Source organism: Carassius gibelio, chromosome B19 (genome assembly GCF_023724105.1).
Source record: "Carassius gibelio isolate Cgi1373 ecotype wild population from Czech Republic chromosome B19, carGib1.2-hapl.c, whole genome shotgun sequence".
NCBI lineage: Eukaryota > Metazoa > Chordata > Actinopteri > Cypriniformes > Cyprinidae > Carassius > Carassius gibelio.
Window position 1 is genome coordinate 17,227,937 of NC_068414.1, and position 27,591 is coordinate 17,255,527.

The window sequence follows — 27,591 nt, forward strand, 5'->3', positions numbered from 1 at the left end:
ATTCTACTTTTTTCTCTTTTAAAATGTTCTCTCTAAAATTCATACCATTTAGCGTTAACTATATTCATAGTATAAAATGGTAAGTACACTGCTTCTAGATTTGGGTGAAAAAAGCATACTCCTTTGACATGACAGATTTACTTGAAATATCTCAGAGGAAGTTTGTGTTTAAATAATTTAATCAAACATTTGCATGTTTACAGTTTGATTTCACTAAATGGTCACATGGAGTGCAGGTAAACAAATTAAATATTTCTAGTTTTAGTGTTCAAAGGTTTAAAGTTTTTTTTTTATGATTTAATTAATAATTAGCTTATTATCAACTCACAAAGCCCAGTTTGTGAAATCCTTGTATATATATATATATATATATATATATATATATATATATATATATATATACAAGTTATATTTTTTCTCTTTGCTTTTTTATATCAGTACGGTTTGTTTAATTCTAAGTTTAAAACAAGTTAGATCACAAAAGTAGTTTAAACGTAATCTAGGATGTAGTGAAGAATACTTTACCTAAACTCACTACAGTTTTCATAATGTAATCTGTAATCAGTAATGGACTACAATTTGTAAGTAATCTACTCAGCTCTGTTAGCACAGTTTTTAATTGTTCCATTTTTTGCTTTGACAACACTGTTGACTTTAGCCGGTCGACTTGAGCACTTTCAGGAAGATCACGGGTATGAATAGCTCTCCTCCATCTCCATGGCAACTGAGCGTTCTGCGCCAGGGAAAACCATGACAAAGAAAAGGCCACTACAACGTGTCAACTAAAAGTGGCTCTCGCTAATGAAACGATCAAATCGAGTTCACACACACTCGTACAGGTGTTGATGGGGTGAAATAGCTCTTATGCCACACATAGTAAAACCTTGCCCTATTTGCTGGCATAGCTGAGAAAGGATAATACTGTTTAAACAGTTATGGTGCATTTCATAACCAGTCATTGCCCCTCTAATCCAGAAATTACTTAAGAACAGTCAAACATCTTAAAGGGACAGTTCACCCAAATGAGATGTCATTATTTACTAACATCAGATCAATAAGCTTCAGAAGAACAAAAATGTAAAAGTGTAGTGCTTAAGGAAAGTGGAGTAGATTAACTGTTTTTTTTTTTTTTTTAATTTGTTTGTGTTGGATTTACGTTTTTAAAAAGATGCTGCAGGGCTTGAGGTCATATTATGACAGTGAATGAAGAAACTTCACAAGCTCAAAGACTAAGGTGACCATGGCTTCAGTCACCATTCACTTTCATTGCATCTTTTTTATACAAAGAAGTTGAATGTTGACTGAATCATACTTGTTTGGTACAACATGAGGGTGAGTAAATGATGACAGAATATTTATTTGCTTAAAATTATTTTCTAAAATGCTAATTAACAAAGACAGACAAGCATGCTGACATGATTTGAACTGATTTATTTTATTGTTTACCCAACTTTGAGTTTATGTATATAGGCTTATGAGGTACAGAACTCAAAAGTGCTTAGACAATGCTGCTGCCATTCTCCTCCAGTTACGACACCTGATAACAAGGGACAAAAGTGAAAACAACAACAACAACAACAACAGGTTACTGATGGCATATGCATATTTTACCCTTTTGGCCAATTTCGAAGCTGAATGGACAAACAAAAGTCACCTCAATCAATCATTGGTGATTGCTGTGCGCACATGGCCTTTATTTGTATTTTATTTATTTTACAAATAATTGCATTACAAATGACCATGTGCATAAACTTTAAATTAACTGGTCATATTTGGAGATAGGTATGCATATGCCACCAGTACAACTTTATATTTAAATAGAAATCAAACAATGATACAATTAATTCTGTAAGAAAATATAATTAGTACAAAATTTTTTCAACAATTTCTTTCTGCCACAAAAGCAAAAAACCAAAGAAATTTCTGAACACAAAAGGAATAGGCAGTGAAAACAGCATAAAGTGGCTAGTGATGAAAATGAAATGTCGATAGTGTTGTTTTATTTAACTTTTTGATTTTTTTTTTTCAACTTTTCTTAACAAAAATAGAAACTTTGAGATCTCCAGGGAAGGCTGGTGGGCCAACCAAGTTTTAGGACAAACAACAGAAAAATAGAAAATAAAGTCTATAAACAGTGCTGATTTTCATATTCAAAACACAAAGCATGTATTATTACACAATGTCCTGTACACCACTAAAATTATGTACATATGTCCAAAGAATATGCCACAGTTTATATACACTGAAAGGCTGTGCTCGACCCGGTCCTGGATGTTCAAGATAACAATAATATACAATAAAAAAAAACAACAAAAAAAACAGATGGAACACAATGCAACAAAGGAACAGTGATGCAACTTCCTGTCTGTTAAACTTACACTGTCAACGTGTGGCAATGGGGGCACACAGCTCTCCTTAAATTTAGGTTTATTTAGATAAAGCACTATTTATGGAGCAGTCACATTGATGATTTAAGACCCTTAAATATATTTACCCAGATAAATTCAAGATTCCGCCACAAAAACAGGGCTTGATAATTTAGAAGATCAATTACACATGCATATAAATTGCTACATTTCAAATAATGCCTAATTTGGCATGCTTATTCAATGATACAAGTAATACTTCCCCGCCCAAATACTACAGCTTTCACAAAAGAATTTAAGATAGCACGCAGTCATTGTTTAAATCTTCAAATTTCAAATGAAAACCAGAAATAATGACCCTCTTTGGAAAATGTTTGAACCAGTTCCACAGCTTCCACCAGTTCGTCTCCCCCTGTTGCGAAGGCAAAGTGTGCAAAAAAACAAAAACTGAAGAACTAATCTCAAAATATAGAGTCCGTTCCATTAAATATCCCACTTTTGAAAAAAAAAAAAATAATAATAATAAAGACACAGTTCTACATGAAAATATGTCTGGACTATGAAGGTTTATGCTCGTTTCAGTTCAGCGAGTCTCCGCAGTAACTGCTGTTGCCTCTTTTTCAGCTGTTTCTTCTCCTGGTTCTTCTGTTTGTCGCGGACATGAAGTGTATGGAGGTATTCTGTGGCCTTGGTCAAGATCACAACTTTTGGTGTCTTTGGACAGTCAACCAGGCCTGGGATCTCATCCCGTAGGGCCAGAAATCGGGAGCGTAGGTCATTGCGTCTCTTCCGTTCCAAGAAGTTGTGTGTCTTACGCTTGTCAGTGTCCTCACAGTCTGAACTCTGAGGGCTGGATGGCTGGGAATTGAGGTGGTAGGATGTGTGTGTTGGAGAAGCGGAGATAGTCGGTGATGGGCTGGGGACTGAGGGGGAAGGTAAGGGGCTTTTTCTTTCTGGGGTTTGGGCTGTGGAACCCAGTCGTGGCTGCAAGGTCTCTTGCCTGATCTTCTTGCGAGGCGGCTCCTCTTCGGGATAGCTGTCAGGAGAGCGGGCAGCGTAGTTGTGCTGTTGCTGGTGAATGGAGATGTGGAAACGCTTCATGCAAGGGTCATAGTGATCTGCACGAACCGTGATGGTCACCGGTTTACGGGCGTTCACCAAACGTGACTTGTTCTGCTTATGTTCCACCGTCACAACATCAATCTCTTCATCATCTGAAAGGAGAACAAAAAGAAATGTAGATTGAATGTAGGCATATGTTGTGTAACGCCAACTCCAACACCATTCCATTCACACATCCCATCATGTTAGAAACGCCACTCAGAATGGAAGACCTAATTAGATGGGTCCTAAAACTACAAGATGAATATTAGGTTTCTATTAGTTCCCTATTCTCAGCAAGTGGAGAGTAGATGAGGCTTTGAACTGCAATAATGAACTTGGAGTCACCTCTGATGTGCATTTTGATAAGAGAAGCATCTGATCCGAGTTCAAGTCTGCTCTGATTTCACTATGCTAGTACTTTAATCATACAGCACAATGCACATTTTTTCACAATACCAGAAATTCACTATTAAACATAATATTTAAGTAAAAAAAAAAAAAGAAAAAAAAGATATCTCAATTAAAAGTCAATGGGATCTATTGTTGTTTTGGACACCTTTGACTTTCATCAACATTCTAAAAAATATATTCTGTATCCTGCAGAAGAAATTAAAATATAAAAGGTCTGGAATGGCAAGAATGACACAGAATTTTCATTTTGGGTAAAAGTTGCAAGTGCCCTTACAATGCCAGTGGCAGCTTCGGATACTAACCGTTCATTCGTGGACAACTGAGTGGCCCTGGACACTTCAGGATTCAAGCATCCTTATGCTGCTGGCACCACCCACAATAAAACAATTTCTCCTTTTGTTCCACTTGAGGAATGTGGAAGCTCAGCTCACCATTACATTCCAAACATATTAATCTAGATGAAACGCCAACCTAAATCCCATGGCACCAATGCAATTTTCTATTCAGGTATGCCAGATTCTAACTTAGTTCTACTTAACGCACAAATGAATGGTGACTACAGCACTGCACGACCCTAGACACTGAGATCCGTCAGGTGTCAAAGGAGGCGTCAGCACAGCTTGCACTGCACGGTTAAGCAAGTAAGTGTGTTTTAGCGCTCTGTCGCTTTTAAAAAGTCAACGTGCTCGAGCTTACCAGAGGAGTCGGTGCGAGATTCTGACCCGGATGACACCTGTTTCTTGCAGCTGCTGCTCAGGGGGAAGGTAAGGACAGCTGCTGGATCCACGCAATCAGTCGCCAAGCCGTTGTCCGCAGAGACGCACTGCGCCTTGCTGGAGAGCTTCGACTGCGCCGAGCAGGACAAGCGCTCGCTCACAACTTTCTCCAGATGCTGACTGGAGGAGAAACCGCTCCACATACAGTCCTGAATAATGATGGAGCTCAAGTTCTCCAGAGTCTCCTCCGCATTCAGTTTGCACGGTCCCTCCTGCTCGTCGTCCTGCCCCAAGAACTGGGACATCCACTCTAGTCTGTCCCCTGGAGATGGACCGGTCCCTTCCAGCGTCCTGACGGGCGACATGGGCGGGGTTGGCACGAGCTCGAATTTCTTCCAAATGTCCTCACTTGGTGCGGTCGATTTGAAAAAGAAGTCCTCGTCCAAGTTGAGGTCGTCGTAGAAATAGTGCTGATACTGGTCGTATTCCTCCATCTCCCACTTCTTATTTCGCGTTGCGTTTGCAATAATTCCTGGCATCAGTGTCTTCCTCAGAGATCAAGATCTGAAAACCACAAGTGATCCTCTTTTAACAACAATCCGATCTTAAGGTTGCTAAAAAATGTAAAGCACTTCATTTTTATTTTCAATTAAATTCGGGTATATATATATATATATATATATATATATATATATATATAAAATCACAGTTTAATGTTTTTGTACCCCTGCAGAAATTTTAAGAAATAAATTGAATATCAATTATCCCAAATGAACGAAATTATGAATCAATTAATTAATTATTCAAATATGCATGCAAATGTATTACAGACGCCTAACAGATAACGCGCTACTATAGAGTATTTGGCCTGCATGCACTTCCACTATACAGTACAAAACTTAAAAGTTTCGCAACATAGGCTACTTTATTACATAACGCAACATGCTTCATGTAAGTGCATATGCTAAAACGATTTAATACTGTCTCAAAGAATTGCTCTATTTGTCGAAAAATGCCCCCCCCCCCCCCCCCCCCCAAAAAAAAAAAACGATTAAGAAAAACCAAATAAATGAGGCGCTCTTCACTTACCGTAATACAGAGCCGGGAGACAGCGCTGCATGTCATTTGAGACGCGAAAATAAGGTGTTGCGGTTCACCGGTGAGCTCGAGCTAAATGTTTTGCACAAAAAGCTTTCATGTCAACAAGTTAAGAAAAGCGTCGTCAGCTGTGTGTTGAATAATCCTGTCTTGTGTTGGGTTTCTCAAGTGTGGTTTTGTGTTATCCGGCTGTTGTTAATAAGCTGAGTTGCGAGGATGTTTGCTAATTTGTAGTCCGCTTTTTCTTGAGAACTTCGCTTAAATAGCGCTCGTGCTATCCCTTCTCAAGCCGCGGCTAGCGCTCACTATGGACACCTGAATCGAGTACCGCACTATATTACCCAGCCAAAGTAGTGGCAGGATTTGCATAGAAGGGGAGGTGCAGTCGGCTGACACGCCCACCGCTTAAAGCGACAGGGTCTGGTGTAGATGTGTAGATGGTTTAGATAAATTTGGATGATGATTGAGAAAACATTTTTTGCTGTTTCAGAGTGGGAGACACTTTTAAGACGATATACTCTTTATCATCTCAACAACCAATTAACATACGCAAGAATTTAATATGAAGATGCATTTTATGTTATACCATTGTCAGAAAGGCTCATACAAACAAGCCCCATAAATTTACATAAATGTTCCAGATATTTAAGATATCCGTTATTTAAAATGTAGATCACTGTTTTGTAATGTTCTGCTTATTATTTAATCTGCAAAAAACGGAATTTTTGAACATAAATATATTTACACAAACATCTAAACATCCCTTAAAACAAGATTAATTTAATGAAATACACTTCAAAACTACACACACACACACACACACACACACACACACACACACACACACACACATATATATATATATATATATATGCAAATAATAATAGCTACCAAAGTGCATTTAATAATGTATTTAAATTATATTATATAATGTTGCAATAAATAAAATGGTAATATAAAAATATCTTGGTTTAAGAATGTTTATCAATAAATAAATAAATAAATAAATAAATGGTAATTAGTTTTTGATTTTTGGTTAAAAAAAATGTTTTATAAAAATAAAATAAAAAGCCAAGAAAGCTAATAACAGGGAGCAGATTTTGTCCAATAATAAAATATTTATAATAATAATAACGTCTCACAATGCAAAATGTTAGCGAATTATTGTGCATTTGCCTACATACATAAACTGTATTCATGTTAAACTACACACTGTTTTATTATTATTGTGAGTGAAAGAGCAAGTCATATCCAGACTTGTCTGTGTTAATTTAGCTCAAGATGATAATAAGTGCCAGACAGCTCAATGAATTGCTGGCAGTGCACAAGCTTTACTTGTGACAATAGTGTTTCTTATGGATATACCACATGTCCTCTTTTCCAACAATGTCCCATATGGCAAATCTGTGCATTAGGAAGTAAGTATTAGCTGACAAGTATCTCAGTTCAGTGTCTATCCTCTCCTTTCTTTTAAAACCTTGACTTTAGAACAAAAGCTCTTCACACAGTGATTGACGAATCTCCCTGGAGAGATGTGTCTTTCTTTCTATGGCTTTATGGTCTTTTTATAAATTTGCTTTGCTTTTTTGACCCACCCTTTATATCCAGTTGTCCCATACAAATGTTCAAGGGTTTGTAGGAGGCTGGTCAGTAACACCAGGCTGAGTGAGTTTGATTGGTTTGTGGATTGCATTAATGAATCCTCCTCAATTCAGTAGCTATATATTAACGGATGAACTGAAAAGCATTGGATGTGGCACTGGGGCACAATACTTGAAGAGGTTTGTGAGTGTGTGTGTAAACAAGGTTTATTTAGAAATAAAAAGTTTTTGTAACACTAATTTTTGTAACACTTTTTCTTTTTTCTGTGGGACATAAAATGGAATGTACACTGAATGAGAGACCCAGGCCATTTCTTGTTCTTTTGACATGTTTTACATGAACATACACAAATATGCTTTCTGAAACAAACTTTCAGAAACTTTAAAGTTTCTCTGACAATTCATAGCCAAACAGGGCGGAATGTATGCTGTAAAAAAATGATCAATAAGTCATGGCAACATATGTTTTCTATTACTTTACTCATCAGAATAATTTAACCAGTTAAGTTATACAGGATTCAGCAAGACAAGAATTTATGAAATGAGTTTAAATGTCTTGTACAGGCAGTTTGATTATACTTTCAAAATTCAAAGCAGCAACTGTACCTTTGTTTTGAAGTTATTTGAGGTTTATTTTTATAGGGCTAGTGTAATTGCTCTCGCTTAAAAGCTTTTTCTTTTTTTCCTACAGCTGCTGTAGTGTTCGATCTGATGACGTACGGCAGAATCTACATCATCAGCAGATGTCTTTGGTGTGAATGATGTGAGAATTCTTGTTTCCATGACAGCGCTTTTGTTTTTTTCAGGTTATGAAGGTTTATTGTCATAAAAACCGAACCGAGAAGTCAATGAACAAAATCCTGCTGTGGAGAGCAAACTGTGAGAAATGTGCTGGGTTTAATATGTTACAAAGGATGAGATAAATACAAAAAAATGCAATCATGTCTTCCAATATTCTCTAGATATCTAAACCTATTTGTTACTTACTGAAGTGAATATATCTAAGGCGGGTATCATGAATTCCCAGTAGCCTGACCCTTGAGGGAATGGGTTGACTGAGCAGGTTGAATAATATCTGATGTCTTTCTAATCAGATGAGGAAGGGAGTATCTATCCCTAAACGTCTAATGAAAGGTCAAGGTCCCGGGATCTTCTTGACCACTATGCACAAAACTGGGTGGAGACCTGTCCCTTAGATCTATTAGTATCTTGCACGCTTTGCACCACCCAGAATACTATAATTAAATCTGAACAACTGGCAGCAACAGACAAGCCCAAAAAACTGCACTGGACAATAAAAATGTATAGACGAGATATGACTTATTAGCATGTAAAAAAAGAAAAGAAAAAAAGACATAATATCCAGAAATGTGAGGGAATTCTAGGGTTAAATCTTCCTGAAGAAATTCTAAGGTTCATGTAATATAATTCATATAAAATAAAAAATATAATTCATATTTTTAACTTACTAAAAATATAATTCTAATATTATTTAAATATTCATATATATGTTAAATATTGTATATGTAAATGTAAATTAAATGTATACATTTAGCAGACGCTTTTATTCAAAGCGACTTAAGGTACATTCAGGCTATCAATTTTTACCTATCATGTGTTCCAGGGGAATCAAACCCCCAACCTTACGCTTGATAGCACAATGCTTTACCAATTGAGCTACAGGAACACTGATAAAATAAATATTATACATATTTTAAAATGATTGTATAATTAAAAAAGCTTGTATTTAAAAGTATTTAACATTTAAAAAGTATTATTTTATTTTTTGAGGGGGTGGGAGGGTTACAGTCTTTTCCTATTACAGTTTTTCTCAGTCGCTTTGGTACATTTCTCTAATCATTCTTGAGATTTGCAAAACAGTAAGTGCATTTCTCAAAACAACTCGTACAAATATCAAAACACAATGGATGACCTGCAAAAGCCAGTCTCTTGCTCAAAATCCTTAGTTCATCTCTCAAAAATAAATATCTGTGTCAATGAACATGTCAGTGCCATCAGAATGTCAAGTCCTTGTGTCATAGTTTACGGATAAGACAGTCAAATTGCTTAGTCATGTTGTCAATTTAACAGTGGAGGGATGTTCTGATGTAAACTACTGTATTGAACAGTATGCCATATGCTTATGTATGCCATATATCCATTTCAAAACTACACATTTACACATTACTGTTTGTGGGATGTTGATTGAAAGAGACTGGATAGAATTCCCAGTTACACTTTTACTAGTGGTCTGACCAAAAAAATAAAAAAATAAAAAATACTTTTACAATGCCATTGTGATATAGAAAAGGAAATATGGGAACAAAGATGAAAATAATTCCATTTTCAGAATTTGTAACTCTTGTGTTGTCCTTTGTCTATACAGTATAAGCTTTCCTACTGAAGATTCATGAGATGAACCTTTGAGCTATTTCAGAGAAATGGTTTATCATTGGTTTATCATCTACATTCTCTTCATTAGTAAAGATTCACTTGCACAATTCATGCCAAATTGACAAAACATCTAATAATAGTGTGTAAAAATACAAATAAAAAGTGTGCTTGGCAGTTTATGACAACTAGATTAACCATTTTGCATTTAATGACTTATACTATGAACTAAAGACTAGATGTTTTGGGGGGTAAGACTATTGCACAGAAAACTGTATAATACATTTTGAGCAACATGACATTAGCAACTGATAATGTAGGAAACCGCAGATAAATGTGCGTAATCAATTGCATGAATGTACAATAGCAATCGCAACTTGTTCAAAAGAATGAGAAACTGGTTTTATGATGTGTATTAATGACTAGATGATGTGGAGGTTGTACAAGTAGTTTTGAAAATTTCATTTCTGTTTTGAAAAATGCACCAAAGTGACTGAGAAAAACTGTAAATACTTTATTCAAAAATATTGATTGAAGGAAACATGTTTATAACTTGATATGAGTGCATTAAAAAATGTCATTATATAGGCCTATGCCCAAATCGCTTGTCCAGGAAGGGCCCACGAGGGAGTGTGTGAATCAGAGTTTGAGGTGAAGTAGATCTCCTGGTGACTCTTTGTTGTTTCCCAGTTGTTGGATTTTAAAAGATGCGCAAGCCAATCCCAGCCAATCCGTCGCCTGCTGTGCTCATATGCCAATGAGTTGCTTGTGGGTGAGTTGACATCACTCTGTAATGTATGTGAGATTGATGTCAGAGCACAAGTGAGAGCCAAGACCAAGCAGATTTCTCAGCTTGAAAGCAGATTCTGGTAGTAAACAGTTATATGTTTTAATATTCTTTATTTGTACCATATGTAAATTAAGTCGTTTTAATGACAAGGTTCTAGTCTTTATGCATTATACATTCCACTGGAATTTTAAGTAGCCTGTAATACAATTATACATAAATTAAGCTATATTTTTCCTACCCCGCGTTTGTGATTAATAGCTCATAATTTAATAGGTGCTAGTTCACATTTGCATGATTCAGAGGGTGATACATGAAGATGAATGTGTGAGATACATATGGAAATGATTGTTGGATTGCGTACGCTTTTGAATTACTTAGCACTTTACAGCAAATGCACAGATGTTTATGGACATGTGCTTGCATGATACTTGCAGAAGAAACATTAAAGGAAGTTCACCCAAAAAAGAAACTTTGTTGACAATATACTCATAACTCAGGCCATAACGCGTTTGTTTCTTCATCAGAACAGATTTAGAGAAGCATTATATCATTTGCTCATCAATGGATCCTCTGCAGTGAATGGGTGCCATCAGAACGAGAGCCCAAACCGCTGATAAAAACATCACAGTAATCCAAACACAAAATCAGTTAACTTCTTTTGAAGGGAAAAGCATGTTTGTAAGAAACAAATCCTTCATTAAACCATGGATGGACTGAAGTTGTGTGGATTATTGTAATGTATGGCCTCTCATTCAGATGCATTGGTGAACAAGTCATGTAATTATAACTTTCTTCAAATCTTTTTCAATTAAGAAACAAACTCATCTGCATCTTGGATAACTTGAGGATAAGTAAATAAAATATTTTGGTGAACCATTCTTTTAAAGTGATCAGTGACTTCAGAAATAGTCACGGCTTACTATTATTCACCAGCATCTGAGAACAAAACCGCCATTGATAGTGCAGGAACATTTAGTGTTGTCTATATAGCATCTGTATGTAAATCACAAATGTACCACCATTCCTTTTAAACCCTTTCTTTTCTATTATACTTTGTGATTTTTTTTCCACTAAAAAAGACTGAAATGCTGAAACAATCCCATGCTTCTCATGAATATATAAGCAGCTAAACGAAAGGTCCTGGCACAGAGGTTTTGTCCAGCGGTAACTATTGACCAGCAGGGATGAATGTGAGTGGGAGGGTCACGTGGTCCCTTTGATTGATAGATGCTCAATAATTTGAAAGGGTGGGATTTTTTACTGCGTTCTTCTGAAACTCAGCCCTGAGAGAAAGCCGGCTGTCAGCTCAGTTCTGGGTACGGCATGTACTTGTTGCAAACTGCACATTGGCAGCAGAAATCGGGTGAGAGAGAGAGAGAGAGAGAGAGAGAGAGAGAGAGAGAGAGAGAGGGGAGATGGAGATGGAGATGGAGAGAGAGAGGTGCTGCATTTCACAACAACAGCCACAGAGTGAAAAGATTTCATAACCACTATCTGGCAATGAGAGAAATGCAAACGCTTCTAAATAAACAAAGTGAGCAGCAGTTATTTGACCGTTCATTGCAGCTTTGCATGTTGTTCCACTGAAATACGTATTTGCATATGAGCAGATGCAGAGATACTGAAAACTTGCACTGCATGTCAATTTTTCAATTACATAATATTAGCTACAAAACTGATATTTGCATGGGAACACATGATCTGAGACAAACGTGAGGGTCTGCCTGGGTTATTTAGATTCAAATCATTCAGGATATTTCTCAACATACCATTTAGATCTTCTTGTGAATGTGATGGGATGGTGTTTAAACAGTTGAGACAGGATTTGTTTCTGTTATGGTCAATATAAACATCTTCTTTCCACCATATAAAAAACAAAAGAGGAAACACAGTATCATATTCATTATTCATAACCTTGTTTTTAACGTGTGTGTTCATGGCTCAGGTTTTGACTACATTTTGCAGATGAAATATCCCGACAAGGATAGTAAAAAACCTACATTATGTTGTGGAGACCAGGCCAACAGTTCCCATAAGGAAAACATCTTAATAAACAATAAATATACTAAAATTGTCCTAATGATGATAAAAGGTTTCTGTTACAGCTAAACATACAGGGTTGGGGATATAAAAAATATAAATAATTATAAGATCGCATTAGTCAATGCAAAGTGTCCACCATAAGCAAATGCTACCACTAAATAAAACATAATACATAAAAAGTAAATGAATGAATGAATGAGTTGTATTATAAAGACATAAATATGTGTTGGCAGAAGTCATCAAACGTTCTATGAATGACCCATAGACTTTAATTCTGTCAACACATATTTTGTTGTCATTATTTTAGTGCATTTTTGTTTTATTTGTATAATACATTTTTAATTTAAACCCTTCACATATACAGCCTTTCCTCGTCCAGTCTTTTCTTGTATTTGTCTCTAGGCATACTTTGTTTTTCTTTTGTGTTTCAATTCTGTAGTCAACAACACCCACCATCTGCATCTGAATCAACACTTGCGACTGGGAGAGTTTGCTCATACAACAACTTTCTAAGGTTGTGCATGTTCATGCTTGTAATGCCTATAGGATACTCTTGACTTGACTGAAAAGTTGAGGCTAGTTGCCAAAAGTCTAAGCCAGTCTGCAGATTTGAGTTGACAGATTTCATAGAAAATCACATAGTGTATGATGGTCACAGACTCTTTAGATTCAGACTATGGTTCCATCAAGTCGGAGGATATCAAACATAATGTTTTCATTTGTCACCCATCTCCTAGTTCGAACTTGGAAGTCTGGTAGTGTGTGATGCTCAGTTATTCAGTTTATTATGCTTCTGTTCAGATTTTAAAACTAGTGTAGTGTATCCAAGCCTTAAGAAATAGGATTATTTCCATGTATAATTGACCGTGTTTGTAACAGTATACAGTACGGCATGATTCCAAAGCCCTTTCCTGCATATCCTGGTTCAGGCTGGTCTTCAGGCTGATCCCCACCCACTCATCTCGGAGATCTTCTGCTGGCTCTGCAATCTTGGTCTTTGCAGTGTGCCAGACAGTTACCCACACACCTGCTTACACATACGGATTTACATGTACAAATTAAGCCCTTGAACATAGTCACAGCTTATTGGAGACATACCGTATCATTTGACTGTGAAATTACTGTTTTGATTTGAAAGGGTCAGTTCAGCCAAAAATGAATGTTTTGTCAGTATTTACTCACCCTCGTATCATTCCAGACCTGTTTGCTGTCATTTTTTCTGTGGAAAACAAATGTAGAAAATGTGAAAAACAACAGATTAAAAGAATTAATAAAAAGAAGTATTACATTTCCAATTTTGGAATTTTCCTCACACGCAAAATTGATGCTAACTTAAATTTGTCATATGTATTCTGTATCATATATTTGTCAAATATTTTCTGATATATGATATAATATATTATCATATACATTTTGTGTGTGTGTGTTTGTGTAAGTATGTATGTACAGTATATATACATATATTGTGACGAGTATCCCAAGGGCAGATCAATGTCACCCTGGAAACGCCGCAACTGCACTAATCACTAACCACTAACACCTGGGCGTACTGATCAGCGCACCTGGAGCTCGTTCAAGTGGCCTTTAAAGCTGGAAGAGAAAACACACTCAAGGAGTAACAAACTCTGAAAAGGAGAGACTAATGTGTGTTTTCTTTCCATTTTTCTTCCAGAGATGGACTGAGCTTCTGGCTATTTCCACCACCTTGCAAGGGACCACAGACACTTCCTGGTGCCAGGACCAGAGCACCTTCACAGGCACCGTATTTGCACTTCTTTGTTTAAATAAATTACCCTCTGGGGATATTTTGGCTGTCACCTATGCCTTCTGTGTCGGTGTCCTCATTTACCCCACCACAGATGGTGGAGAATGCGGGCATATTAGGGTGAAGACATGAGAAGATAACGCAAGATTTTATGTCTTTATGTTTTTTTTTGCCTGTAGGGTTGCCGTTCTCTCTGGAGGAGATTATCTGCCGCCTCACTGAGCTCTCAGCTTGCCAACTGCAATTCAGGAAGAGACTGGCAGCGTGGTAAGAATATACTGACCGGGTAATCGAGCAGCTACAGGCCAGCGCAGCGGTTTAGCTTTCCCCTCCCAAACGCTGCCAGCAAAGCTAACAGTACCTGTTGAAACTGACAGACCAGGATGATGTTGAGGCTTACCTCCATAAATTTGATGTCGTTGCTTCATGGGAGGGGTGGGCAAAAGAAGAGTGGGCTAACATCATCGCGCCATTCCCAACTGGGGAGACTGGCCAAGGTTTGACCAGCTGTTGTCCAAAGCCATGCAGCCATTCACCCCAAACCAGGAGCCCCAAGGGAGGAGACACAGAGGACCACCCACTAGACAGTCCATCTTGCTGGCCACCGACAGCGAAAGGTAGGGTGAGTCTCAAAATTCCCTTTTGCCTAATGTCTTTCTTGACGTGTTCCAACAGGCTACAGCTGGGGGGTTGTTTGGCCGAGAACAACATGAGGATGAGTGGCTCTGCCACTGCTGGGAACAAGTCTGGCAGATTGAAGATGAGGAATGCTTTCCAGTGCCGTACCCCCTCCCTTACTTTATTGTAAAAAAGGGCCTGCTGTACTGCGTCACCCCCAGGCAGTGGGAGGAAAAACTACTGCTGATGATACCTAAAACCAAGACAGAGGTAAACATCGAGCTGGCAGACTCCCATCCTATAGTTGATTATCTGGGAGCTGCAAATACAATCCAGCAGATAAGAGATCGTTTCCACTAGCCAGGTTTGAACGCAGAAGTAAAATGCTTTTGTCAAAGCTGCCCTATGTGCTAGCAAATGGCTCCACGTCGCCCTCCCCCCAGCCCATTAATACCGCTGACTGTCATTGAGGTGCACTTTGAGTGGATCTTGATGGATCTGGTTGGCCTGCTGCCAAAGTCTGCCCGGGGTCACGAACATATTATGGTTATAGTCCACTACACCACCCGGTACTCCGAGGCCATTCCCCTTTGCAAAGCCATGGCTAGGAACATTGTACCCAAGGAGATCGTGACTGACCAAGGCACCCCCTTCATGTCCCGGATCATGACTGACCTCTGCCGGTCTGCCTGTTTATTACCCTCAGACGGACAGATTAGTGGAATGGTTTAATAAGACTCTGAAGCAGATGCTGGTGATAGTAGCCGAAGATGACTGGGATATTATGCCTCCCTACGTGCTGCTCGGGGTCCGGGAAATACCTCAGGCATCCACTGGGTTCACACCGTTAGAGCTGCTGTTTGGAAGGCAAACACAAGTGCTCCTGGATGTAGCTCTCAAGGCTTGGGAAACCCAGCATACACCAAATCGCTACCCCAACGAGCACATACGGGAAATGAGAGAGAGGATCAATCGGGTCATGCCACTAGTTCAAGAACATTAAGGGGCTGTGCAGCGTGCCAAGCAGAGGATATATGACTGGCCAACTCAAGCAAGGGGATTCGAGCACGGGGATCGGGTCATGGTCCTGGTTCCATCTGACGCCTCCAAGCTCCTGGCCACCTGGCAGGGAACTTAAAGAGTTGTTGAACGGATGGGGCCGGTGACATACCATGTCAGACAGCTGGGACGGAGGAAGGTGGAACAAATTTACCATATTAACATCTTTAAAAAGTGGGCTTTGTGCTCCAATCAGCTCGCTGCTTTCTCTCTAAACCAGCCTCCCATTGTAGATATGAACTCCCAGCTGTCCGGGCCAGAGAAGAAAGAACTGGAAGTCTTGGTCAGTCCGTTTTCAAATGTCTTCAGTGAAACCCCAGGCCGGACCTTGGTAATACAGCATGAAATTAACACTGTGCCGGGAGTTATGTTGCAGCAGCGGGCTTACCAGATCCCCAAGGCACATCAGCCGGCTATAGAAGAGGAGGTCCAAAAGATGCTGAAGTTATGGATCATCGAGCCGTTTCATAGCCCCTTGGCCAGTCCCATTGTCATGGTGCCGAAGATGATGGTTCAACCCGGTTGAGTGTTAATGGAACTGAGAAGGGCTGGCCACACAGCCAACACCAGAAAATGCCATCTCGGGCTGACTGAAGCCAAGTACCGGGTATACAGGATTGGAAGGGGACTCATCATGCCACTGGGAAAAAAGGTACATGCTTTTCTGGGGTTGGCGGGCTATTACCGATGTTTTATCCCCAACTTTTCCTCAATAGCCAGCCCCCTGTAAGACCTGACCAGGAAGGGGCAGCCAGAGAGAGAGTAAAGTGAAATCATTGTCATATACAAGAAACCAGTCTGAGATGATTTGAGCTTTGTGACATGGTGCATTATTTTGCTGGAAGTAGCCATCAGAAGATGGGTACACTGTAGTTCTAAAGGGATGGACATGTTCAGCAACAATACTCAGGTAGACTGTGGTGTTTAAATGATGCTCAGTTGGTACTAAGGGGCCCAAAGTGGGCCAAGAAAATATCCCCAACACCATTACACCACCAGCAGCAGCCTGAATCCTTTTTGAAATCTGCAAATCAGCCCATCTGGCACCAACAACCATTCCATGTTCAAAGTTACTTAAATCCCCTTTCTTCCCCATTCTGATGCGCAGTTGGAACTTCAGAAAGTCAACTTCATCACATCTTGATGTCTAAATGCATTGAGTTGCTGCCATGTGATTGGCTGATTAGCAATTTGTGCTACCAAGCAATCGAACAGGTGTACCCTAATAAAGTGGCCAGTGAGTGTATATGTATTTATTCTTGTTTATGCACCTCCATTTTTAATTAACTTTTCCTTATTCTTTTTATTTTTCACAAGACTTGTGTTTTTTTTTTTTTTTTTTTGGTTTATGTTTACCGTTCTTTTTCATAAGTTTTTTCTCTTTTTAACACCCAAATAATGTGTAGACTACATTATATGTGTTTGAACATGATAAGGCTCTAAATGTAAAAAAAAAAAACCCAAACAAAAAAAAAAGGACAGGAAGGAATCTGAGACAGACACTGGGTTAAATGACGTCCCCTGGTGCATCTGTACATGATAGGAATCTTCCTCCTCCTGGTCATTTCTTCAGCATTCCTGGAAATCCATGCAGCATCCAGAAAGAATAATCACATCATTGATTTGATGCCATCTTCGTTTGATTACACAGACCGCAGTTCATTTACAAATGGATTGCAGAGATCCTCATGTGACCTGACAAAATTAATCAAACTCCCTGCAGAAGAGCCACAAAACCACTAAGGTCAGAATAACTTTCATTAACAACCCTGCGTCCAGAAATCATACACATGGTAATATGAGTGAAGGTCATGGTTATATATTATAAGATCTCAAACCAGTGGCCAGAACCTCACAATTTAATCTGTAAACACATTAATGACTCATACAGGCTTCAAAATGACAGAAAAAAACAAGTAATCTTAAAATTATTAACATTGTCATCATTTACTCGCCCCCTATTTCCATTCACTCATTAAACAGACACTTAAGGAATATGAGGAATATCACAAGCAATTTATCCCAGAATATTTGTAAACCTCTTATTTCCCATTTACTCATCTCATGTGGTCTCTTTTTACAGCTGACTGGATAAATAGCCTCCATTTCAGCAGAATAGTCTTTCAGCAGTGGCATACCCAAATGCAGCGGGTGTTAACAGAGAAGCTGCTGCACATCCTGGCCTGCAGTCTGCTCAAATCAAGATTAGCAGGCCTTCACAAAGAGCGGCGTTGACCCAATGTTGGTGTTGACCCAACATGACCTGTAGATGGAGATGCCCTCATCAAAGAGCAGGACCCTTGTACATCAACGCTGCACACAAAGGCAGAGGAGTCTGGCCTCTGAATGACATAAAGAGTTTCATCAGTGTCCACAAACATCAGCTCTATGTCAGTTTGTAACAAAGCACTGCCTGAGAAACGTTAACATTCTATAAACAAAGTGTATATATGCAATTGTTAACTTACACCCCTCAACATAAGGATGTCCTGCTGGCCCGGGGCCAGTTGGAAAGAGCTTTAAGCCAGTTTAAGCCCAGTGTTTTTGTTCTCATGTCCCAGCCGTTTGTGAACTCTAATGATGTGCATACGTCAATAAACTGAGTGTGATTAGGTTTTGTTAAAATAACTAGAATGAGTTGTATAAACTAATGACTAAGTCTAAATTAAAATGGATTCAAAATTATGAACAAATCAATGATGTTTTGCAAAGATTTTGAGCTATGCTCGCAATTTACAAGCATGCTAAATTATTTGTAGTAAACAAGGTCCACCAGTACCGAGTATTACTCATGCAGCTGAATTTTATATTTATATCTTGAACACTGTGTTCTTACAGACAGTAAAGAATATGAATAAATCAAATAAATGTCTGCCAGTACTGAAAATAATAATTGCATGAAAGAAAAGAGCGGTAAATCTGGTCTCTCACTTTAGCTGTAACCGCAAGTTCTTGCCCTTAACAACAAGGGCACACACATTTTTACAGTTGAAAGAAACATTATAATCTCCTCTCCACAGTGTTTCACATGCATTGCTTTGTCCCCTCATATTAGAATAAGAATAGCTTCCACCTGACCCCTCCATTTGTCTAAGTTAGAGGGTTGCCTTCATTGTTATACAGCCCAAGCACAAGGCCAAAGAAAACAGCTTGTGGCTTGCCAGAAGACTATTGCTTCCTCTGTCTGTACTCACAGGGGGATAAAACTACTTTTTGGTTGCCAGAGACTCAATCCTTACATAGGGGAAATGTGTGTGCAAGCACTTTACCAAGGAAGATCAAAGTCATGACGATAATCTACATTACACCAAAATAGTTCCAAATTGCTGTGCTATAAACATTTAGCCATGCGGCGGATCTTGACTGGAAGTGGCTTATCTTCTAAACAGCTAAGAACAGCTCTGGACCTTGGTGTTATTAGTGTGGACAAATAAAATTAAGACAGACCTTCCAGAACAAAACTGTAGATAGATAGATAGATAGATGTGTGTCTATTAAATCTCTAGTCATTCCTTAACACATCATTGTCTGATTAACATCATTTTAACATTCATGAGTGATGCGGGTCTCTTGAGAGGATGAATAAACTCATGAATAGTGGAGTCAGTGAAGCTTTCTGCATTGTGTTTTGTGCTCTTCTGTGACAATCTCACCGGTTTGGAGACACCCCACAATCTGTTGCTCTTATGTGATATTCATTATAGCCTGAGAGAATGACGGGCCCTTTGGCCTCTCAGACAACCAGGGGAGCTTCTCCTTCTCCTCCCATGGCCTGCCTCTGTTTCATAGTCCCGGCATTCACATTTGAGACCCAACAATGGTTAACACTGACAACACCGTCTTTCCCACCCAAAAGCCCTCCAGGTTAACTCAAGCTGAAGATGCCTCAACTCCTCCACGACCCACCCACCCACACAAACTTCTTCATTGTCTCTCCAGCATATGTCTGTGAAACAGTGAGGAGAAGACGGCATTGTTGGCTTTATGGAGAAGTCAAGCAGGGCACATTAGCACATTAGCAGCCAGTCACCCCAGAGAGATGGGCCACCTCAGCAGGAGAGGGTGGGCCCATGGGGCAGACCCCTCTACAGGAATTCAAGACATCCACACAATCCTCTGCATTGATCTATCGATCCCAGTCCCAGAATGCTCTCTTAGTTCAAAAACCATCCAATAGCCAATAGCTTCTTGACCCATAGTGAAGCACTCAAGCCTACACCTCCTCCAAAAACTCCGACCAGCCTTTTCCAGGAACGTCGTTTCATGCCGGAGGCCCTATACATCAATGATGCAGGAGGACTGATGTCATGCATCTTGTGGGACACCAATCAATCACTCGGTAATAGCCCAATAAATGCACATGGTGTTGTAAAAAGGGGGATGGATGGAACCTTCTAACGCCACTCAAGAAGATCAGGGCTTTTGTAAAAGAAATGTTCCTGATTTTATCACAAGAAATGGTGACTTTTTTACTCATCAAAGAATCCTGAAAATTGTTTCCACCAAAAATTTAACCATTTTCAACTTTGATGGCAATATGAAATGTTTCTTGAGCAGAAAATCTGCATATTAGAAAGATTTCTGCAGGATCACGTGACACTGAATACTGGAGTAATGATGGTGAAAATATAGCTTTTCATCATAGAAATTAATTTTGTTTCAAAATATATTTAATTACAACACATTTCTTTCAAATGGTAAACATATTTTACAATATTTACAGTATTTTAATCAAATACATGTAGTCTTGGTGAGCACAAGAAAACATTAAAATTAAAACTTAAATACCCACTCAATTGTAAAGAAATGCACACTTCAGCAGCATCGCTCATGGCTTCATTACTGTAACATAATTCAGTAAACTGCTGTGTACTTGTGTGATTGTCAATCATTATGCAAAAAAGCAACGCTCAATCTATGAGTTCTTTATAGGCTGACGGAAAAGTCTTGATTCAGACAGACACTCATTGAAAGCAAATTATTATTGCACTGCTAATGACTCCCAGGCCGCTGTGGAGAGCAGCTAGCATGATCAATCAGCTACATGCGGCTCCACCAGCTCTCAGCTCAATTCTGATCAATGCTCTCTAATAAGCACCAATAAATCACAGCCCTGATGGCTTACTGGCTGAATCCAGTATCAGTATCATTCAATTGACTGTAATGAATATCCATACACAGCAGCAGTGTTTAATGAAGACGCAATGAGCAGATGCTGAGCAAGCACTCTACAGAAACAGTCCTCACAAAGACTGTAAATCTTTCTTTGTTCAACCCATATAGAATTTATGCCATGAGGCTAAAATAAGCACAGAAACAAATCAGCCCAGTGGATTGGTTCTGCATAAAGTAATTCTGATGTGTTGTTATTGGACGCTTTTAGATGTATCAAAAGGATGAGACATGAAAAATATCGTCTTTTGTCTGCAAGGGCGCGCACACACACACACACACACACACACACACACAGGAATCAAAGTGCTGATGTTCAGCAATATGTCATTTTAGGAAACTGTGTAATTGTGTCTCCCATTCTACTACTGATGTGTGTGTGTTTGTGTGTGTGCACGCGTACAGAGATTGTCCTGTCTCTCCTCCTACCGTCCTGTGTCATAAAAGACTATACACTATAAAACATACTGTAGAGTATGATACAGAGATAATGAGCATAATCAGATTTTTGATAGATTCATCTGTAATTTCAAAGTGTAATGCGAAAAAAAAGCAAGAAAAGATCTTCAGTTTACATGTCTGTTATCACAATTCCACTGAATACACGTAATCAGTTACAAAGAATATTAAAAAAGCCATCAGTAAAAAATTATGACTTCCTGACATCATATTTGAGGAAGTGACATCATTGCATATATTTTGACCAAAGAATTCCCAGTAATATTGGTAATGTCAAAGTCAATGCTTTGTTATGGGGTAGAAAACTATTTATAAATAAATAAATAAATAAATCTCATAACTATTGTACGAGTTGATGATCTTGTATAAATGTATGATTTAAATTGTATGAAATCATACAATTCCTAGAAAAAAACAAGAATATGATGATTGACCCATTGTATAAAATGTATGAATTTGAGATCATATGAATTCAAATGAATACTCCACCAATTCTTTAAAAATTGTAATATTCACAAATTGCCGTGAGTGTTGAAACTGAAAGTCCAGTTGTAATATTTTCCTATTAAATACTTAAACATATTTAATGCATAAAAATACAGACAGACAGACAGACAGACAGACAGACAGACAGACAGACAGACAGACAGACAGACAGACAGACAGACAGACAGACAGACAGACAGATAGATAGATAGATAGATAGATAGATAGATAGATAGATAGATAGATAGATAGATAGATAGATAGATAGATAGATAGATAGATAGATAGATAGATAGATAGATAGATAGATAGATAGTGGAGGTGTGGTCATAGGTGTGATTTCCATGTCCTGACAGATGGGACGGTCACTGCATCCCATCAGCCCCTTCTGCCAGCAGCATGATGGACCACTGTATGAGTCTCTTGGGAATCCCTGGGTGAGCCCCCATCCCAGATAAGAACTGTCAACGGATGTGATTGATCCTTCTGCAACTTTCCACCCTCACACACACACATCTGGAGATGCTTCTTTTTCCTGCTTTCTTTCTGTCTCTATCAGTCACACACACACTGATCCATCCCTCTCGAGCTGATCAAAGCATTATTCATCAGGCACAGGAAGAGGGCCGGGGTGAGGTGGAGAAGAGGACCTTCTGTCCACTTAGAAACCATGACAAGAACTATACAACCTGACCTCCCACAGCTGTAACGGGCCATATACTCACATACTTGTGAGTGTGTCAGATGACAGATCATTTGCTTATTACCCTGTTAAATTCTAGTTCTTCAGAAGTCTGAGGATTAACCTTTTTTTCCTTTCATTTTGAGGAACTGATGAGATCAAAGAAACAGTTTGAGAAACAGGGTTTCACTGTTGTTTCTCTCTCTCCACATGCAGTCTAGGAGAAACAATTGTTATTTTATATAAGTGATTTATCATTTGTGATTGTACTATCTTACGTGTAGCTGAGTGAGATATTGAGCAAATTAATTAGTAGACCTTTCTGTAGAAAGAGAGCTCAGTTAAGACAGTAGAGGTCACCACCAAAACATCCCTGAAGATCAAACTAGGCCCAGGATGTTTGGCAGGCGAGTTGAATTTTTTCGACAGCTGAGGCATTTAAGTCCTACAGAATAACAGTATTACAACATTCAGCCGTCGGGTCTGGCACCAGGCGGAGACCCCCCGAGGAGGAGAGAGAATCAGCTGTTGCAGCATGCATGCGTTTGTTTGAGTGTCTACGGAGAGGGCTTGAGCTTTTACTGCCCTGCAATTCTGACATAAAAGCAATAAAATAAAGTGATACTCCATGGAGAAAGAACAGTTTGTTCTAAGAATTGAGTGTGTGCATATGTGCCTGCATGAAAAGCATGCTTTTATGAGGACAGTATGTGCCATATGATATGGTAAAGGGTAGTGGTGGGTCCATTTGCTCTGGGATCTCTTGGGGAGGCACTTAGGTTGCTGTAAACTGATGCCGAGCAGCTCTGGACAGCTGGACTTGCTCATCTGTCTATGGGCTTTCATCAAAGAACTGCTTCTTCTGCTTCAGCCCCTAAGGATTTCCTTACAACCAGCCTATACTCTCACTCTCTGTGGGGTCCGACACAATCAAGTAACCAAAATTTATTAAACATTAATGTAACATTCATAACATACATCATTTATCAGAACTTTTATGTCAAGTAAGAATACAATCAGATGATCCGCACACTTCCAAGAGCCATGTAATAGACAAAATGATCTGATGGGCAGAATGCTTTAATAGACTTCAGTCAGGTTAGACTTCATATTTAATATAGATGTAAATGAGGCTGTGAGGAATACATTTAGTCTATACAATGACATACATTGTATTAAGGTCCTAGATCACGTAAATGCCATGACTCACAAGTTTTATTAAGAGTTTTTCAGCAACAAACGGCACAATCCAATGAACACACTGTACTTCTATCCCTCACAACCTCATTTTCATTCCTGTCAAAAATATAATATATATTTACGTATAAAAAATAAATATGCCTTTACCCTGACTAAGGTCTATTGATAAACCAAAAACAAGTAGGGTTTTTCAGTTCTTGACAGAAGTCTTCTGAAAGTTGATTTCCTGGGTATGTTGTGTAAGATCCATCTGTGCTGCTAAGCACTGATTTCTCCAGCACTGAGATGTGTGAAGGGTCTGGAGTGGGTGGCTTGAGACTCTGTGTTTTTCTGTCTCTAGAACCCATTTAAGAAGATGCATGTCAACTGTGATTGCATTATTCTCAGTGCTGTGACATTTCTCACATCTAGATACTGTTGATGTAACAGGAGATGAATTGGAGGTGTTTAAAGTCACAGGTAACAGGCATGATGTTTGCAAACAGCTCCAACATACTGCAACTGCAAGTAACCAGATACTCAGTTGGTTACCATTGTAATAGAGATTTCTTAGTTTGTCAAGCTGAACACAGCATCATTTGCAGTATCACAATATAAACTTATTAAGTGCACGGCGATGATTACGAATGCGGTGACTTTAGATTTTGAAAGAAAAACTTTGTGGTCCAATTACGCCACCTGCTGGTGATATATGTAATTAAAGACTAACATATTCTGTTATTTGTACTGTACATTTGTCTGCACACCAATCATTTTTTTTGTGCAGTGTGAATCTTGGCTGAGTGATCAGGGCGAAGCTATGACATGGGGGACTTATTATAATTTTTAAATCATAAATTGTATTTACGTTTTTGTAGGTTGTACACTGCATTGCAGCATAACGTGTACATTGTGCAGAGCAATGTGTCACACTTCTTGAATATTTCTGAATATTTCTCAGGGTGGTTTTAGTTTTTGAAAGTCTGTTTCTTCACGCACATACATAAAAAGTTAGAGATATTTTGAAGAATGTTGGTGGCCCCACAGTTGATGGTAGCCACTGACTTCCATATACTGTCAACTGTTTGATTATGAACATTGTACAAAATATCTTCTTTTGTGTTTAAAACTACAGATTTGGAACAAGTAGAGGGTCAGTAAATTATGTCTGAATTAAAATGTTTAGTTTCCAGTAGTGACTGAGTGGTATTTATGTTCGGTATTTCAGCAATGATTATTTACAGTAGTCTACCAAATCCAGAAGTGACTTTGCATGAACAGTAGGAGTGATTCTTTTCGAAGAAATTACGACAGTACGTTTGGCAGATGAGTAATACAGGTTTTATAAGCACGTGGGAGAAGATATTTGGTGTAATAATAATAATAATGATAATTACATTTAGTCGCTTAGCAGACGCCTATCCAGAGTGACTTACAAATGAAGACAATGGAAGCAATCAGAATCAACAAAAGAGCAATAAGCAACGGCTATGACAAGTCTCAGTTAGCCTAACGCAGTACACGTAGCAATGTTTTAACATAAAATAAGGTGTTTTCATCATATTAAAATGAGAACTGTATTGCTAATGACCACAAGATGGCAGCTAAATCTCATCGAAAACAAATCCTGGTCAGTGGGCTGACTGAATCATTTCTGTTCTGCTGTAGCCTAGTGTTGTGTTGTAGACTTGACTTCATCCATCAGGAATTGCTTGTATGGATGTTTCACAAGTAAAACAACCCAGATTAGTCTAAATTTACTAAAACAGTGGTTTAATAGGTATCTGCCTTATGCTGGGTTTCAACCATCCCATGGAACCATCCTCTTTGGAATGCCATGCGCTGATGAATGATTACAATAAGGTTTACACAGAAACAGATACAAGCTATAACCTAGAGATCTTGCTTTCAGACAGTCAGTAGTAATATATGGCTGCTGGATGTACTGGTTACGCGAGGAAGAATCCAGCGTGGGGCATGTACTGTACAGTCATCAGAAGGAAATTAAATGTAACATACAGTGTAACTTCTTTTGGATGATGGTGGTGCTTGACTAAGAGAGAGTTACATCACGGAAGGTTTTGGTAAGGCTGAAGTAGAATGAATCCAGAGAGGATGTTAGGACACAGTATGTAGCTATATCAGATTGATTATTCATTCTGCATTTGCTTCCACTTTTTAAAGGAACAATTTACTAAATAGCAAATGACCAGTGGAACGAAACTCACCCCTAATGATGCTAAAATATTCTTTTATATTTCTCACTGGTCCAAGTAAGTCAGAATCAATATCACAAGGTGTATTGTATTGTTGTGCACTTTTCCTTTCCCCTCAATGGTTTGTTAATGGTGGACCCAAGTTTGAAAATAACAACAAAGTTTCATGCAAGTCAGCGTTTGGTGTTGTACCTGACACCTTTAAATACTCTCAGGGTCAGGATGGAAAATTCATGACGGAGGCAAAGAGCTGCTATGAATGTCAATGGCATGTCTGAATACGCAGAGTGAAAATAGACAGGAAGCTGTCAGTTGGACATTGAGTAATGCTCACACGGTGTGTGAAGAATCCTAATAGGGGTGTGGTGAAGCTGCTCCTAAAACAGAGAGAATGACTGGCTTACCGTATGACCCCACATGATATACTGTATATGCAATTGTGACATACTATTGTTCTGGAAGGAGTCATTTTACATAATTCATCCTCACACTGAGCTTTCTGGCATCATCACTCATAATGAAAGGGGGGAAGCTATCTTTTTGTACTGCGTTATGTATATATAAATACATATTAGTTTATTAGTAATAAATGTTATTAGTTTAACCAGTCTATCACATTCACTTTGCTGCATAGAACTGATGTATAGCTTCAAGTAACAGATATTCAAGTTGCATTTCTTGATGCAGCAGCAGACTGTGGTAAATGATAGTGGTTTTCTGAATGAATGACTGAATAATAAATAAATATTTATTCAATTATGCATTTAAATATTAATTTATTTATATATTTCATTATTTATTTAATGATTTAGTTTTGAGTAATCTAGCCTTCCATACCTTTCTGATATTCAATATGCATTAGTTATTTAGTTGTGTGTGTATATATATATATATATATATATATATATATATATATATATATATATATATATATATATATATATATATATATACATTTTATTTTATTTATAGGTCTTGATATCACATTTCAAGTGCAAGGCTTTTAATACTATACAAGTGGTGAAGGAGCACACCAGTGGGTTAAAAAGGGAGCGCCTTAAAAAGCAACCTTTAAGTCTTATCCTAATAAGGGGAATAAACTGAGTATGGTATATTAAACTTTAGCTGAGTTTAAATAAAGGAGTTAAGCTTTAAAATGATTATTTAGATAACTAGCAATACAAGAAATAGGCTACAGTATAACTTTTGTTGAATTGCATGCATTATTTGGTGTCCTGCCATCATATAAATTGCTCAATCGCTTGTTCCGACATACTCTACAGTTTAATATGAAGTTTTTATCTTAACAAATACAGATGGGAGTGCAGTGCACCATTCCACATGGAAAAGGTCTCTAATCGTGACGTGTTCCTCACCAGTGGCCAGAGTTTATTACAGTTCATGTCCATTTCAGACTGTCTGAGGTCATGCTATT

General features: G+C 38.3%; 1 protein-coding gene across 1 annotated transcript; it reads right to left on the minus strand.

Moving 5' to 3' along the window:
• Nucleotides 1–1,416: 1,416 nt before the first annotated feature.
• Nucleotides 1,417–6,020, minus strand: LOC127979445 (protein L-Myc-1b). The gene is made up of 3 exons (XM_052584918.1): nt 5,687–6,020; nt 4,578–5,161; nt 1,417–3,580 (listed from the first exon to the last, which is right to left on the minus strand). Exons 2-3 carry the CDS (start codon nt 5,134–5,136, stop codon nt 2,934–2,936), a joined length of 1,206 nt encoding a protein of 401 aa, XP_052440878.1. The 5' UTR covers nt 5,137–5,161; nt 5,687–6,020; the 3' UTR covers nt 1,417–2,933.
• Nucleotides 6,021–27,591: the final 21,571 nt, after the last annotated feature.